The 15,781-nt window shown below is 54.9% G+C and overlaps 1 protein-coding gene across 3 annotated transcripts; it reads left to right on the forward strand.

Moving 5' to 3' along the window:
- The first annotated feature begins 296 nt into the window (after positions 1-296).
- On the forward strand, positions 297-15,218 carry LGALS9 (galectin 9). Of its 3 annotated transcripts, XM_004747032.3 has the most exons (11): positions 303-465; positions 4,302-4,393; positions 6,656-6,857; positions 8,241-8,351; positions 9,652-9,747; positions 11,409-11,444; positions 12,025-12,075; positions 12,653-12,694; positions 13,309-13,397; positions 13,540-13,702; positions 14,816-15,218. In XM_004747032.3, exons 1-11 carry the CDS (start codon positions 427-429, stop codon positions 14,960-14,962), a joined length of 1,068 nt encoding a protein of 355 aa, XP_004747089.1. In that variant the 5' UTR covers positions 303-426; the 3' UTR covers positions 14,963-15,218. The 3 variants fall into 3 exon arrangements, with proteins under 3 accessions (XP_044925869.1, XP_004747089.1, XP_004747091.1); XM_004747034.3 differs by lacking the exon at positions 9,652-9,747 and having other exon boundaries at positions 306-465; positions 14,816-15,217; XM_045069934.1 differs by lacking the exons at positions 9,652-9,747; positions 13,540-13,702 and having other exon boundaries at positions 297-465; positions 14,816-14,894.
- Positions 15,219-15,781: the final 563 nt, after the last annotated feature.

Raw genomic sequence — 15,781 nt, forward strand, 5'->3', positions numbered from 1 at the left:
TTTTTGGGGCCCTGGGAGCAAGCCCACTCCAGGGACGCAGCTATACGCTGACACACAGTGTCATCCAGAAACCTGATGTTGAGCCCATGGGGTCAGGCTCTTTGAATCTATATGAACCAAACACGATTCTGTCTCAGGGGTGGAGCCCAGAAGGAGAAAAGAGGGGAAAAGGTCACTGGGCTGCAAAGTGTCTACTTCCTTATCCCTGGGTCATACCCCCAGCCCTCCCTCAACACCCTACTCTCTCTTTTTCTCTAGAACTACTTCCTCTTGCTCCTGGCTCCTCCCCAGCCCCCTCTCCATCGAGTAATTGCCAGGAGTAATTGCCAGTTCACGTTGGTTTCTGTTTCCTGGCTAGCTCCTCCCTGTGCAGAGGACTGCCTGGCTGCGGTGAGAAGCCACGGAGGCCCCAGAGGTGGTGGAGAGATGGCCTTCTGCAGCTCCCAGTCTCCCTACCTGAACCCAGTGAGTTCCGGGGTGGCGGGCAGCGGTGGTGCTGGTCGGGGGCTGTGCTGGCGGCCTCGGCCAGGAGGAGGCAGCTCTGGGTCTCTGGGGAGATGACCCCTGCGTGGCAGCAGGGGAAGAGGGCAAGGGTCCCAAAGAGGACACAGGAGGGGGGACAGAAAGCCAAGTGGGGGACTCCTGACTCAACTCTCACCCCTGCTTCTCAGGGCTGGCGGGCTGATCATCACTATCATTGTGCCTTTGCCTGCTGTTCACTGAGCTCCCAGCCAGGAGCCTGTTCTAGGTGTGGGAAGTGGGGAAGGGGGAGGGCAGCCGAGGGTGAAGGGGAGATAACTAGGTGAGTGCTGGCTTGTTTGTATGCATGGAGAAGTAAACAGGGTTTCAGCGGAGGCTAGCATGGCACTTGAGGGGACTGACTTTGGAGGCTAGCATGGCACTTGAGGGGACTGACTTTGGAGGCTAGCATGGCACTTGAGGGGACTGACTTTGGAGACGGCCTCCCTGGGTCCAGCCATTTATGAGCCGGGTGGCCTCAGGCAAGTTACTTTTATCTCTCTGGGCCTCAGTTTCCACATCTGTAACATGGGGAACATCCGCGAGCGCACCTCCCAGGGGTAGTAAGGATGTGCGAGGCGGCATATTTCGAGCGTCTGAACAGTGCTTGGCATGCTGCGGGGTGGGGAGGGTGCTTTCGAAGTGTTTTGGATTATTAAGAGTCTGGAGGCAGCAAGGAAGCCCTCCTGAGGCAGTGTCTGCTCCCTGAGGGGTGAGTAGACAGGCAGAGGCAGGCCAAGGGTGTCTACAGAGGGGCCAACTCAGGAAGGAGAAGGAAGTGGGCTGTCCCTGCAGCGCGGAGCTCAAAGGCTGCCTGTTGTACCTTTGGCCACATCCGTGTAGGCTCCGTCCACTGATGGCCTTGTCTAAACCCTGTGAGCCTTACTATCCCCACTTCATCCATGGGAAATTCATGTTTTAGGATTTCATGTTTCATGTTTCATGAGTCTCAGTGAGGCTGAAGTTACTTACCTGATGTGCCCAGATGGTAGTTGCCAGATAAGAGAGGTGCCTTGCCTTACCCCTAGGAGAGTGAGGTGCCCCAGAAGGCTTGTGTCCTGGGCCCTGCCCTCTAGCAGGAGCCCCTCTGGGCCTTGGCAAAGAGCTTCCCAAGGGGCCTAGGACAAAAGGCCAATAGAACCCTTCGGTGGGTGGGGTATGGGGACATTCCACACTCAGCAGGGGGCCTGGCTTGGCCTGTTTCCTCCCCATTGCCAGCAAGGTTGGGGATGGAGGGGGGGGCGGACAGGTCACTGGAGGAAGCTGGACCAGATCCTGTTTGACCCTCTTAGGGTCAAAACATGTCACCTTATGTTCATTCTCCATCAGATGGGGGATCCCAGAGATTCTTCTAGACTCTGACACTTCATTATTCTGCTCCCTAGTTTTTACTTTCCAGTCCTTGCCTTCAGAATGTTCAAATCACAAGAAAAATCCTTCTATGGGCTACAGTGAGTTAAAACAGGGCCTTGGAGTCCAGGCAAGAGGGCGGAAGGGTGCAGCCCCCGCCCCAGGCTTCGGGAACACCGTGGGTGCCCTTTCCCTGGCGGCTCACTGACATCCAGCCATGGGAATCTTGCTTCCTCCAAGTGCGGTGGGAAGGTCACACAGCCAGGCTGCCTTGGGAGTCTGGCCTCCCTTCCTTGCCCACGCGCCTCCCGTCTCAACCGGGCAGCCCTTTCAGAGGTCCAGGACGGACCACAGTCTGAACAAGACTCCATGTAGGGTCTGGGGAAGATTCTGTACTTCGATGTGAGAAGCCACCTATGTGTCAATTAAAAGCATGGGTGCTGGGGTTCAAGCCCCGTTCTATCACGGACCAGCTAAGTGGCTTTGGGCAAACTACCATATCTTGTGTGCCTCCGTTTCCTCTGTAAAAATGGCGCTAATGTTGGGTGATGAGGTCACAGACAGGGCAGGTTAGCCACCAGAAGGGCCTCAGAACCTCTGAGGCTGAAAGTCTGCTGCTGCCTCCTGCTGGTGAGCCCCCTCCAGCCAGCTGCCCCGTGGTCCCCCCCCACACACCCCACGCTGGGCCTTCAGGAGGAGGCTGCCCAGCCTCCTGCCTGTAAAGCCTGGCTTTTCCGGACAGGAAGAGGAGGAAAAGGTCCTCAGCCTCCGGAAACAGGTGGGAGCTGAGAGCAAGTTCTCATTAATTCATGCTGATGCAAAGCGTTGCCATTGTCAAAGACCTGGGAACACAGGGCTTTCTGGGCAGCTAAGGGGCCTCTCATCGAACCCTCTCAGGAACACTGTCAGGCCGCTGCTGTTGGCCCACTGCTGTGAGAAGGGACCTGGGGTGCTGACAGGTCAAGTGACTTGCCCAGTGGGAGAGCTGTTAGTACAAGGAGCTGGGAGGTGACCCCACTCCAGGAGACCATAAATGCAAAAGTTCTCTCTCTCTCAAACATACATGCTCCTGCACACGCGCGCGTGTGCACACACACACACACACACACACAAGCGCGAGTGCACAGAGGTCCAAATTCCACAGCAGCCTTGCCTGCCAGGCTTAAAACAACACAAATGTGTTTTCTTACAGTTCCAGAGGTCGGAAATCTAAAAGTATCAATAAGGTTTCGGGGGGGAATCTTTCCTTGCCTGTTCCAGCTTCCAGAGGACACTGGCCTCCCTCAGCCAGAAGTCCCGCCCTCCGTATTTCTTTCTTTCTTCCTTTCTTTTTAAAGATTTTATTTATTTGACAGAGAGAGAGAGAGAGACAGCAAGAGAGGGAACCCAAGCAGGGGAAGTGGAAGAGGGAGAAGCAGGCCTCCCGCCGAGCAGGGAGCCAGATGTGGGACTTGATCCCAAGATCCTGGGATCATGACCTAAGCTGAAGGCAGACGCTTAACGACTGAGCCACCCAGGCTGTCCAGATTATAATAATCCATTTAAAATAATTTAAAAACCCATTTAAAATAATGTTGTTTTTCACAGTTTGAGGACACCCACCGTTTAAGACATACTGAAATCTCAAAACCTTTCTGGGGAAATCGTTGCTTGAAAGTAACCTGTACGACCCGTGCCCATGATCCGCACAATTCCCGCCACCATCCCTGCCTTCCCACCAGGCGCTTACGGACCCCGCCCCCGTTCACACTCTGACTGTAGATTGTTAACACCTAGTGAGAATAGACTTTGGGAAGGGCGGCGTGCTTGCCGGGAGTACCCGCCTTTGAAACATTCTGTCTTGCGACAGGAGGAAAGGCCCTTAAGAGATTTTTAGGCCTCAACAGATAAATGAGGGGAAGTTATGTTTTCAGAGAAGTAGGCCACACGGGGCCTTAAGCTACTTCTCCAAACAACTGGCTTGGCGGACACGACAGAGGGAATTCAGAGAGGCAGAGACACTGTGGTTTGCTCAAGTTCACCAAGGTATTTAATGGCCGAGCACAGGACTTACCTGAGCAGCGACAGAAGACCCTTCTCCCAGAGGCCCTGTCGGGGTCAGTCTGAATGAGGTCCTGGCAGGCAGCAGCGGCGCTGTCCCATTGCCCGTCGCTCCCCTGGGCGAGGATGGGCTTCCTTGGGTTCCGAGTGGCCGTACACACCTGACTTCCTCCTCTTAGAAGCTGGCCCTTCCTCTTAGACACTCTCAGCCCACAAGTGTCCCCGGGCGCAGTCACAGAATGTGTGGAACTAGCTGGACTCTGGTCTGGAGGATTCGTGAGGCTGAGATGCCCCAGCACCGGGCCCCCACCTCCAGGCCGCCGCTGGCCAGTGCTGAGGGGCCCATGCAGAAGGAGGCGGCTCCCTGACCCACCAGCATTTTCTCCCCGCAGGGCATCCCCTTCTCGGGGAAAATCCAGGGGGGTCTCCAGGATGGACTGAAGATCACAATCAATGGGACCGTTCTTTACTGCAATGGAACCAGGTACCTGCAACTGTTTCTTCTCTCCAGACTCAGCCCCCAGCCAACAATGGCACCCGTCCACTCACCCAACGACCCCTGAGCCACCCGCTCCTGGCCTGGGGGATCCCGGGTGGTCCGCACGACCCCACTGCCGTCTGCCAGGAGCGTCCGGGTGCCATGAACATAGACGCCCCACCCCCCGAATTAGGGCTCATAGGAGCTCACTGTCTAAGGGGGGGAAGTGGGCCAGCCCTGAGGCAGATAATAATGTTTTGGGATTGAGCTTTCCGCTCTCTAACCCACAGCTACAAAAGTCTCAATTGCTTTATTTCTTATCACTGCTCGGAGCCCTCATTTCACTGATCTAGAAATATTCTAAACTTGTCATCGAACGCATTTTGGTCATCTTCAGTTTTGAGGTCTTTTCTGGGAAACTCTGAGAGCCCCAAGTGCCCCCAGGAGACTCTGAGGGAAGCCAGGCACCAGGATCCCCCTCAACCCTGCCAGCAGGGGGCCCTGGGATCTCCCCTCGGAACTCTGCCTGCCGGTCCTCTGGCGTCAATGGCTTTCTACTCCCATCCTGTCCTCCCCACCCCCGCCTTCCTGCAAAGCTTGTGCACTCATCCTTCCCCGGGGCAGGATTTTCTAAGACTCTAGGAATGAAGCTGGATGAGGCACAAAGGGAAAAATACACCCAGAGACATTTCAGAAACATATTATACATTTTAAGAGGAATACAGACTTAGATTTGCTGCTTCCAGAGTCCCTGGGAACCTCCTTTCCCAGGGAGAGGGCTGGCTGGGCTCAGTCCCGTGACAGTTTCCAATGGGCCTTGCTGACTGAGGGTTCTGGAAATGACCTGGGGTTGAGGACAACATCCAGAACTCATGCTCCATCAGTAAGAAGTCAAGCAGGCTCTGAAGGAATTGACTAGAATATCTCTCAAGGGTCGCCTCTGGGCTGGGTGCATGGCATGACCCTCTGGGGTCTGTGGATGACCCGAGAGCACTGTGTGTAGCTGGGGAGACCAGAATGACCCCAAGAAGCAGGCGGTGAGCTAGGCTCGCGCTGAGTTCAGGGAAGGCTAGGATAGATAGAGGAACCTCGGAGGAGAACCTCAGACCAGAACTTGGTTTTAGGACTTGAGGTTGCTCTGTCTGGGAAAAGGCAGAACAAACATTTATTGTGCCCTTTTGTGAGCCAGGCCCTTTGGAAGGTTCTTGGTTTTAATTCCTCACCTTAGAGCCATAGCTGTACCCAAAGGCAGTTTAAGGGGTGAGGGGTTTCCTCCGAGGACAGAGACAGGAATGGACATTTACTCAGGTGGGGGTTTCCTGAGCATCCCCTCACTAAGCATCCGCAGAGCAAGGAAGTCACTCAGCTCTTAGGGGTATGGTGACCCGAGGACAGCGTGTTGTCCAGGATCATTGCAAATGACCAGTAGGACAGAGCTGGAGTCCAGGTCCAGGCCTGCTGACTTCAGGGCCACCACTCCGCACGTCACACGGGGGACACACGCCAACCTCCAGTGAGAGACAGACGTACGTATAGAAAGCTCTCATGCCTGGGGAGCTACTGTTATTTATTCGATGCTTTTTCTAATAGTAACTAGCTCTTGGCCAGTGCTAGTTAGGTAAGTTTGGTCCATCTATGTCAGACATTCTTTAAATTTGTTTCCTTCTCTCCCAATCGAGCTGATGGGGACTGGCTCTCGCTTCCAGGCACATTTCTTGGCTTCCCTCTCGGACACAAATCCAAATCCATTTTCAAGCCCTGTGCTTCTTGTTGCTCAAGTCAAAATTTTTCTTTCTTTCTTTCTTTCTTTTTTTTTTTTTTAATATTATTTATTTATTTATCTGGAGAGAGGCAGTGAGAGAGAGCATGAGCAAGGAGAAGGTCAGAGGGAGAAGCAGACTCCCCATGGAGCTGGGAGCCCGATGCAGGACTTGATCCCGGGATTCCGGGATCATGACCTGAGTCGAAAGCAGTCGTTCAATCAACTGAGCCACCCAGGCGTCTCTCAAGTCAAAATTTTTCTTTATCCGTTTCCTACGTGTTTTTAGAAAACCACATGGTAAGGGCAAAATGCTATCATTGCGCAAAAACACACGAAGTACAGATGCCGTGAACAGAAAGGATAGCCACCAGCTAAGGATGGGTCCAGACCTGCCGTGCAAGCTGTGAGCAAGTTCACAGCCGCCAGTCAAAGACACGAGCCTCCCTCTCCCCCTCCGCCGGCAGTCAGCCAGACTACAGATTGCCATCTGATTTCCCTCTGCCTAGGTTTGCTGTGAACTTTCACAGTGGCTACAGTGACAAAGACATTGCCTTCCACTTCAACCCTCGGTTTGAGGAGGGTGGCTATGTGGTCTGCAACACGAAGCAGAATGGGACCTGGGGGCCAGAGGAAAGGAAGATGCACATGCCCTTCCAGATGGGGCATCCCTTTGAGCTCTGCTTCCTGGTGGACAGCGGGGATTTCAAGGTGAGCAGCAACTCTCTGTGGCCCCCTTCCCGTGGCCTACCTCCCAGCCCCACCAGGTGAGATGTAAATGGCCTTTATAAATCACATGAGCCATTTGTTTTTTTAAGATTGTATGTATGTGTATGTGTCTGTATTGAGAGAGTAAGCAGGAGGAGGGGCAGAGGGAGAGAAGAACCCTGAGCCCACTCTGCACTGAGCACGGGACCTGACTCAGGGCTCGATCCCAGGCCCTTGAGAGCATGACCTGAGCTGAAATCAAGAGTTGGATGCTTACCCGACTGAGCCACCCAGGTACCCCTGTAAAGCACATGAATGTTTACATTATCACATGTGCAACGCCATTAGGCAGAGAGCAGGACCTTTCCCTTGTAGGTGTTAGGTCGGTGGGCTCCGGGAGTGCAGTGCAGGAGGAACAATAGAAATGACAGCAGGTCCCTCGGTCTTCCAGCCTCCTCCTCCCCTTTTCCTTCACTCTTGACTCTCCAGGAAACAGATAAAAGACCCCCCCCCCCAACTCCCTCCCAGTGCGACTTCCCCCACTCTGCTTTCCAGAGTCCCGGAACATCGCCCCGAGGGTGCCCACCTCCTCCAGGCGCAACTTTCCTGGCTCCCCTTCTGAGCCCTGAAACTTGGCTGGAGAGTGCCTTTAATAAATCTTGCCTTGCGCCTACCTCGCCTGGTGTCGTGTTTATCTCACCTACAAAACCTTACAGTAGGCGCACTACGGTGGCTACAGTGTCCTCACACTCCTTCCCCTGTGTCTGCAGGCTCCCCTGGTACATCTTTTACTTGGGAATAAGAACTAGATACATCACCATGGTGCTTTTTGGCCCTGCGGGTCTTTAAAATTCTAGTTAATACCATTCCTTTGCTGTAGCCGTTCCTCCAGCCTAGGTCCCTGATAACATTGGTTTTCTGGCAATTCTGTCGCAGGTTCTATTAATGGCTTAATGTTATATGGTGTTGCAAATTGCATTAGTAAGCAGAGTAGTGTCTGTAGGCCTGGGAGATGGGGTAGGGGTGAGTATCCCCATGTCTGTCCTTCTTTGTGTGAGCCTGAATGTGCCCAGCTCTTCCGTGTACAACCCAGGGTCACCTTTCCTCTCCCCCCAACAAACATGTTTATGCATATTTAAAGAACACCTCAGGGGAGCTAAGGTTAGGCAGACCAACTGACTATAATAAAGAACAGTGAGAACCAAAGAGCCAAGTGGAGCCAGGGTTCGGATGTAGTTTGGATCTTAGAGCTGGCACAGCTCTGAAGTGTGGTGCACCTGCTCCCCAGGGGACAGACGTGAAAACCAGACTTGGAACTCGATTCCTGGGAACAGGGGCTCAGGTCCCCTGCCTTGGCCTGAGAGCTCTTTCCCTTCATCTTGGCAGGTGACGGTGAACGGGAGCCATTTTTTGCAGTACTCACACCGCGTGCCTTTCCACCGCGTGGACACCCTGTCCGTCACCGGGGCTGTGCAGCTCTCCTTCATTGGCTTCCAGGTCAGACTGGCCCCCAGGGGCTGAGTGTGGGACCCCGCCTAGCTGCACTGGGCCCTGTTGAGTGGCCCCAGTGGTAGCAGCCAATCTCCTCCCCAGGTGATTCTGGGGACACCCCTCGAGCTCCCCTGTCCTGTCCTTCTTGGCTCCCCTTCTGAGCCCTGAAACTTGGCTGGAGAGTGCCTTTAATAAAGGCACTGTTCTTGTCTTTGTCCAGAATGCTTCCTTCAGTCTCCCGGGCTACTCCTCTCTGTCATTCTCTACTTCTGTCATGCTTAGGAGACCATGTGGCTCCAGAAAGAACTTGGGACTCAAACGGAATCTAGCTCAGCTCTGCACACTGTCATCAGCTGTGGGATCTTAGACAAGCCACTTGGCCTCCCCTGTCCTCAGTATCCCCATCTGTGGAAGGGGCACAGTCACTGCTGCCCAGTGAGTTATGATGTGAATTCAAGGAGGTAACACATGTCAGAGGTCACGACATGGCCTGCATGGGCCCATGCTGGGCTCTATTGGACCCTCTCTGTGTTTTGACATTTTTGAATGCGTTGCCCACATTGAAAATAAAAGAAGTTTTGCAGCCTAGAGATGGACGGTGGTGCTGGCTGTGTGACAGTGTGAATGTACTTCAGGCCACTGAGCCATCCGCTGAAAATGGGTTGAGATAGTAAATATTATTATAAATAAATGATATTAATGTTATTATGACTACAATTAAAAAAAAAAAGATGAGGCGGTATCATATGGGAATCTGGATCTCTGGCTTTTTTGAGAAGTGGGAGAATGGGGTATGCTGGGCCCACGGTCCCCCAGAGCCCCAGGATGCTGGGTTGGAGCTGCTGTTACCACTTCCAGTCTTCGTGCTCCCGGAGATGAGACAAACACACAGTAGGCCCACAACAGATACAAGCTCTTATCTTTTTTGTTCTAATCTCTCATATTTTTTTCCGACTCAACTTTCTCCCTCTTATCTTTTTTGTTCTAATCTCTCATATTTTTTTCCGACTCAACTTTCTCCCTTGCGGACCTGGGGGAGAGAGCGGGGCAGGGGGGAAGAGCAGGTGGGGAAGGGGAGTGATATGGAGGGGAGTCGGGGGTGAGTGAGGAGAGAGCTCTCTGGCTGCTGTCTGTCACTGGAGCCTGGTCCTCCCCTCTGTTCTGGAACAGGATCCTGAACACCCCTCTCCTTCCCTCCCTGCCTGGCTTCCTCCCTCTGGCCCATCCCCTCCCCCCACTACCTTTCTGTGCTTCCTTAACTCCATTAATGCTTCTCTTCACTTCCCGGTGCCTTTTGTTTTAACAGAATACCCGAGTAAGCCTTACCCAGCCTGCCTTCTCCACGGTGCAATTCTCCCAGACTGCCCGTGTCCCACCCAAGCCCAAGGGCCGAAACCCAAAAGTGAGTTCAATGTGGAGGCCTTGGAAGCTGAGCACTAGCAGGAAGGACAGAGGGTCCTAGAGGCTGGTTCCAGCAGCCAGGCCCCATCATGCCCACCCAAAGCTTCCCTGGCCCAAGCTGGGGACCTTGGAGTTGGCCTTGGCTCTTCCTTTCCCTCCTTAGTCTCCCCGCAGTGCTCCCACACCTCTCCCTCCCAAAGCCACAGCCTTCCTTGGGCCAGGCCATCTGACCCCTGACAAGGACCTAGGTCTAGTTCCCAGCTCACCCCGCCCACCTTGGCCTTGAGCCCTCCTCTACCCAAATCTGATCGCATCTGCATCCTCTCCCTACTTCAACATCCCAAAGGTTCCAAGTCCTTCTAAATAAAGCCTGGATTCCCCAGCAGGGGGTGCAGAAGCCAGCTTCACCCCCCCACCCCTGAAGTCTTGCCCCAGCCCACCTCCTGGCCCTACCCCCTCACCCAGGATGCTCAGGCGGTCTCCACTGCTCACTTGAGGCTTTCTTGGGCCACCAGGCTTTTGGCATCTGCCAACCCCATGCTGACAGCACCCCGCCCCCCCCCCACCAACCCTTGAAGCTGACCTTTTACCAGTCCTTCAATGCTCTGCTTAAATGTCACTTTGAGGGGGCATCTTCACTGCTTGGAACATCACAGGATGCCCCCTGTGTCCCCGTGGGCTTCGTACGTATTTGCGCTATCCCAGTCACCATGTCCTGTTATAACTGTACTTCCATGTCTGTCCCTGACACTGTGTCCACCCTCTGACTCGCAAGCCCCTTATGGGCAGGGCTTGTGGCTTATTAATTTGCAGACCCCCAGCACTTCGCATGGCACCTGATTGAGCCCTAGGGGCTCCAGGAACGTGGAGTGTGGCTTGCACAGACCATGGAATGGGAGACCAGTCAGGGCAAGAAGAGTTTGCTGCTTGGGAACAGGGTCTAGGACAAGGAAGGCAGGGGCTGGCCCTTCCTTTGGCCACTGGAGCAGGGGGTTGGCTAAAAAACCGGGTGCCTCTCTGCCCAGCCTTTCTGTGGCCTCTCGAGGTCCTGACAAGGCCTATGCCTCCTGCTGTGCTGACTTCAGGACAGGGAAAGCTCTGAGGAGTCTTTGTAGGGCAGACCGACTTTGACTCTATGCTGGGGGAGGACAGGGTGTCATGTCGTAGATAGAATCAGCCAGAACTGGGTAGTGTTTTGGATTTTATCCGTTGGTACCCAGAGGGGCTTGGGCAAGCTGATGAGCCGTTCTGAGCCTCGTTGCCTCGCTAGCAAAACAGGAGCTGAAGATGCATCCCTTGTGAATGTCCTGAAGCCAGAGCCTGGCACACAGTAGGCCTTCAATAAATGTTCCACCTTAGGAATGAAATACGGTACCTGAAGTAATAGTTTTGCCCCTGGGAGCTGAGGGGAGCTCTATGGCCTCTCCCTGTGGAGGAGCCAATAGAAGATGTTCCTGCCTCTGTTCCCACCCCCACACCGGCCCCAGTGCAGTGTATACCTGGGATGGGGTTGGGGGGCCGAGGTTCTGGAAGGCTTGCCTGGGAGCAGGAAGGAGGGGAGCATGAGTCCGGGGAGGCCTTTCTTATGACAGTTTCTTCCAGTGTCTCCCCTGCATATAACACTAATGTTAACTACTGTTTTGATCTTCTTATCCCTGTCAGTCTACAGGCATTTGGCCCGTCAACTCGGCTCCCATTGTAAGTCTCTTGAGTCCTCCCGGGATTGTCTTCATTTTGCTTCTTCCTGTGGGCTGGGAGGAGGAGGCAGGGTTGGGCACCGGGCCTCTCCCAGAGCGGGGCAGCGGCCAAGGCCAACCCTGGCCATCTGCATGGTGGTGGGAGGAAGTGGGGCTGGGGTGGGGGGGGACTGTCTGGCCCTCATGGATTGGGAAACAGCTTGAATTGCGGCTTTCTGTCCTTCTGGGAGCAGCCACAGGAGACAGAGGCCCCACACTCTCTTACTTCCTCCTGGAAAGCAAGGCTATGCTAGAAAAAGTCCCCTGAGAAGAAAAATGGGCCACAGGCCACAAAGGCAGCCTGTTTCTTCTCCAAGCAGAAGAAACTTTTGCCCCTACCTCATCCCTTCCGGAGAAGAAACACCTCTGCCCACAAGCTTTGGGGCGGTGGGGTGGGGAATGTGGTGGTGCTGGTGGGGTGGGAGGTGGTTGGGCTGGTTATACGCTCAGGATGGCCGCGCCTCACAAGGGTGCCCTCTGGTGGCAGGAGGTGGTCTTTGCACTGGTGAGAGCTGGTTCAAACCAGGGTTTGTTTCTTCCAGACTCAAACCGTCATCCACACCGTGCACAGCACCCCTGGACAGCCGTTCCCTGTAAGTCTGAAACCTCTGGTCAGATAACAGCCTGCCCTGCTCCCCCAACATCCCCCTTCACAAGGACTGAACTCAGTAGTCCCAGAGGCAGGCAGAAAGCAGTATGGCAAGGAGGATGGGGGTGTTTGGGGTTAGGCCCTCTGCTCAAGACACATGTAAGTAAAATCCCCCTTGGTCCAACAGAGATTTTGGATCAGAGTGGATTTGCCCAGTGGCCTAAGAACCCGGTGCACCTAGGGACCAGCAAGAAAATGGGTCCTTCTGTTCCTGAAAGGGGCGTGCAGTGGTTCCAGTGTCTAGGTCTGAGGCCATGCATTCTGAGGATAGGCCCTGCTGGTTGCAGGCTTCCGCTGTGAATCAGTCGGAGGCCGAGATCTAGTGGGGCTGCCTGTGGAAGGGTTGAGGGGCAGGCATGATGAGCTCAGGGGGCATGGGCAGAAGTTCCACCGAGGCTAGCTTGGGAAGGAAGGCGAAAGGGAGTGGCCAAGGGCCTTGTGATGGGGCATCCCCTCGAGGATGTGGGAGGCCCGTGTGGGTGTGCACTCTCCCAGACTAAACTCCTGGTCTCTTTCAACAGAATCCTGTCATCCCACCTGTGGTGTACCCCACCCTGACCTATGTAAGTCATTTCTCTGGGAGGGGTGGAGGCCTGGTCTGTTTCAGGCAGGGTGGGAGGTGGTGGGGGTCTGACAACATCAGAGCAATCCTTTAGTAAGCTGAAGTTCTAGAAACATCCAAGTGAATCAAAAGACTGTTGAAGGAAGCTGTCACCTTTAAAACTGTCCCTTCACCATGAGCCTATTGGAGGGCCCTCCCCTCTCTGCCCAGGTATCCTTTTGTGTCTGGCCCAAGCTCTTTTCATGACAGTGGAAGCCCATTACTTTGAGGAATGCTGGAAAGTTTCCCTTTGGTGTTTACTGGACCAAGTAATGGTATCACGGAGTTCTTTCTTTTCTTTTTTCTTAAGATTTTATTTATTTGATAGAGAGCGGGTGAGCGCACAAGTAGGCAGAGTGGCAGGCAGAGGGAGAGGAAGAAGCAGGCTCCCCGCTGAGCAGAGAGCCTGACATGGGGCTTGATCCCAGGACCCTGAGGTTGACCTGAGCGCTCAACCCACTGGGTCACCCAGATGAAAGAGGGCTTTCTTGAAAATATATTAGTCCAAATTCATGGTAATTGGCACAAAGCTCCCCTTCACAACTGACCTGCCCCTCTTCTCCCCACCCCCGACAGCCAGTGCCTTTCTTCACCTCCATCCCGGGTGGGCTGTACCCCTCCAAGAGCATCTTCGTGTCAGGCACCGTCCTGCCCACTGCCCAGAGGTAAGCCAGGACGCTCAAGGAGTAGAGACAACCCAAGTTCCTTCTGGTCATTCCCTCTGGCTCTGGGCCGACTGGAAGGGGTAGGGACTCAGAGCTCGTAGGGGGTGAGGAGGGTCCACGTGAGCTGCCCACCACCCCCCAGGTTTCACATCAACCTGCGCTCTGGGAGTGACATCGCCTTCCACCTGAACCCCCGTTTTGATGAGAACGTCGTGGTCCGCAACACGCAGATCAACAACTCTTGGGGATCTGAGGAGCGAAGCCTGTCCCGACAAATGCCTTTTGCCCGAGGCCGGAGCTTCTCGGTAAGAGGCTGCGGCCTGGACCTCAGAGGGGCAAACAGAGCAGGTGGGGGGGTGGTGGTGTGGAGGGTGTCAGGGGGCCCCTTGAGCCATAGAGGAACTGATGCCTCTGGGGCGAGGGCTGGGCTCAGAAGAGAAAGTGCCCCCAGATTGCAGCTGTCTTTGTCCTCATGCTGTCTGACATAACAGAACAGGTGTTCTCAACTCCGACTCCACATGCAAATCACCTGAGGAGCCACAAAAAGAAAAAGTGATATCTGGCCCCACCCCAAATGTCCATATTTTTCCATACACCTTAATACTCCTCAGCCAGCACTGACAGCTCCTGATGGGGGGCCCTGAGAGCCATGGAACGAAGTTTGGGTTTCAGTGTGCTGTGTTGGTGTGTTTCAAACCAGAGAGGAGTAGACTTTGATTCAGAGAGAGCTGTGTGACTTTAAGCAAGTGACTTAACTGCTCTGTGTCTCAGTTTTCTCATCTAAAAAATGGGGCTAGTAAGAATCTGCATCTCATCAAGGTATAAGGATGAAATGAAATGATGTCTGTGACAGGCTGAGGACAGGGCCCGGGGCACAGTAAGTGTGCTGCGAGTGTCCACTGTCCTGGTGATGTTTTAACAGACATGGGCCCCCCCACCTCCCGGAGAATGTGGTGGGCGGGGAGGACAAGTTAAGAGGCTGCACAGCAGGAATGCAGGCGTGTGCTGGCCGCTGGGGACATGGTTGGCCCAGGCCTGTGTTCCTGCTCCTAGAGGCTCAGGGTCGGTGGGAGAGTGAGGACCGGGTGGGGGGGGGGGTCCCTGACAAGGAAGGCTCGGGAGGGCAGGGGGAGGCAGGGGAGGCTTGCTGGCTGGGGAGAGGCTGAAGGGCGATCAGAGTTACCTATGTGGGCAAGGGGTGCAGAATGGGGGCACAGAGGAAAGGGGAACAGAATCAATAAGGGCACAGGTGTCATGTGGCGGGGAGAGTGACTCTCCCAGGGTGCCTGAGGGGGCCTGAGGCGTGAGGCTTGTTTGAATCGTGCTTGAGGAAGGCAGGTAGACGGAGGGAGACGCGAGCCTGAGTTTGGGTTGGAGGACTTCCTAAGGGGAGTGCAAACGGTGCGGTCTCTGTCCAGGTGTGGATCACATGCGAAGGCTACGGCCTCAAGGTGGCTGTGGACGGTCAGCACCTGCTGGAATACAGCCACCGCCTGAAGAACCTGCCCGCCATCAACAGCCTGGAAGTGGGGGGCGATGTCCAGCTGACCCACGTGCAGGCATAGCTGGGCTCCCTGGCCCTGGGGCCGAGGGCGGGGCTGTGCTGCTGAACGCATGGGCTCCTCACCTCCATCTTCCGGTCCCTCTCCCTGTCCCTACCCTCAGGCTTTCCCAGCCTGCTGGGGAGCTGGGGCTTTTCTGGAAAGAAGGTGTGTCATGCCTGGGTGGCTCAGTCATTAGGTATCTGCCTTTGGCTCAGGCCCTGATCCGAGGGATCCTGGGATGGAGCCCCGCATCGGGCTCTCTGCTCGGCAGGAGGCCTCCTTCTCCTCCCTGTCCCACTCCCCCTACTTGTATTCCCTCTCTTGTTGTCTCTCTCAAATAAATAAACAAAATATTTTAAAAAAGAAAAAAAAAAAAAGAAGGAATGTTGGTCTGGCTCTGCTTCCAGCTGCGGCCAGCCTGGCATGGGAGAAGCAGATGGCCAGCAGCTGCCTTCCTCGGACAGGGCGGCGTCCAGGGCTCAGGCTGCCTACATCCTCCCATCTGAGGAGCGGCGGGTGGTCCCTGCAGGCTAAGCCCTGTGTTCAGTCCCCTTGGCAGAAAGGGAGGGTCCTGGGCCTTCCCAAGCTCCCAGACCAGGCCTACACCCCGTCTGCCTCCCAGCCACATGTCCACCCCGCCAATCAACTCCATCTCAGCCCCACGCCACCAGCTGTTCGTTCCACGTGGGAGGCGATCTCCGGGGCCCTCCCCCTGCGTCCTACTTTCCACCTTTCCTTACACTGGGTCCTACCCTCCCTGCTCCACGGAAGTCAGCCTGATACTCCACGGGTCTCCACCAACTAACCGGACGTGTCTCGACAGGGGGCTCTGCTCTTTCC

This window comes from Mustela putorius, unplaced genomic scaffold (genome assembly GCF_011764305.1).
Source record: "Mustela putorius furo isolate JIRA1106 unplaced genomic scaffold, ASM1176430v1.1 tig00003962_pilon_pilon_pilon, whole genome shotgun sequence".
Classification (NCBI taxonomy): domain Eukaryota; kingdom Metazoa; phylum Chordata; class Mammalia; order Carnivora; family Mustelidae; genus Mustela; species Mustela putorius.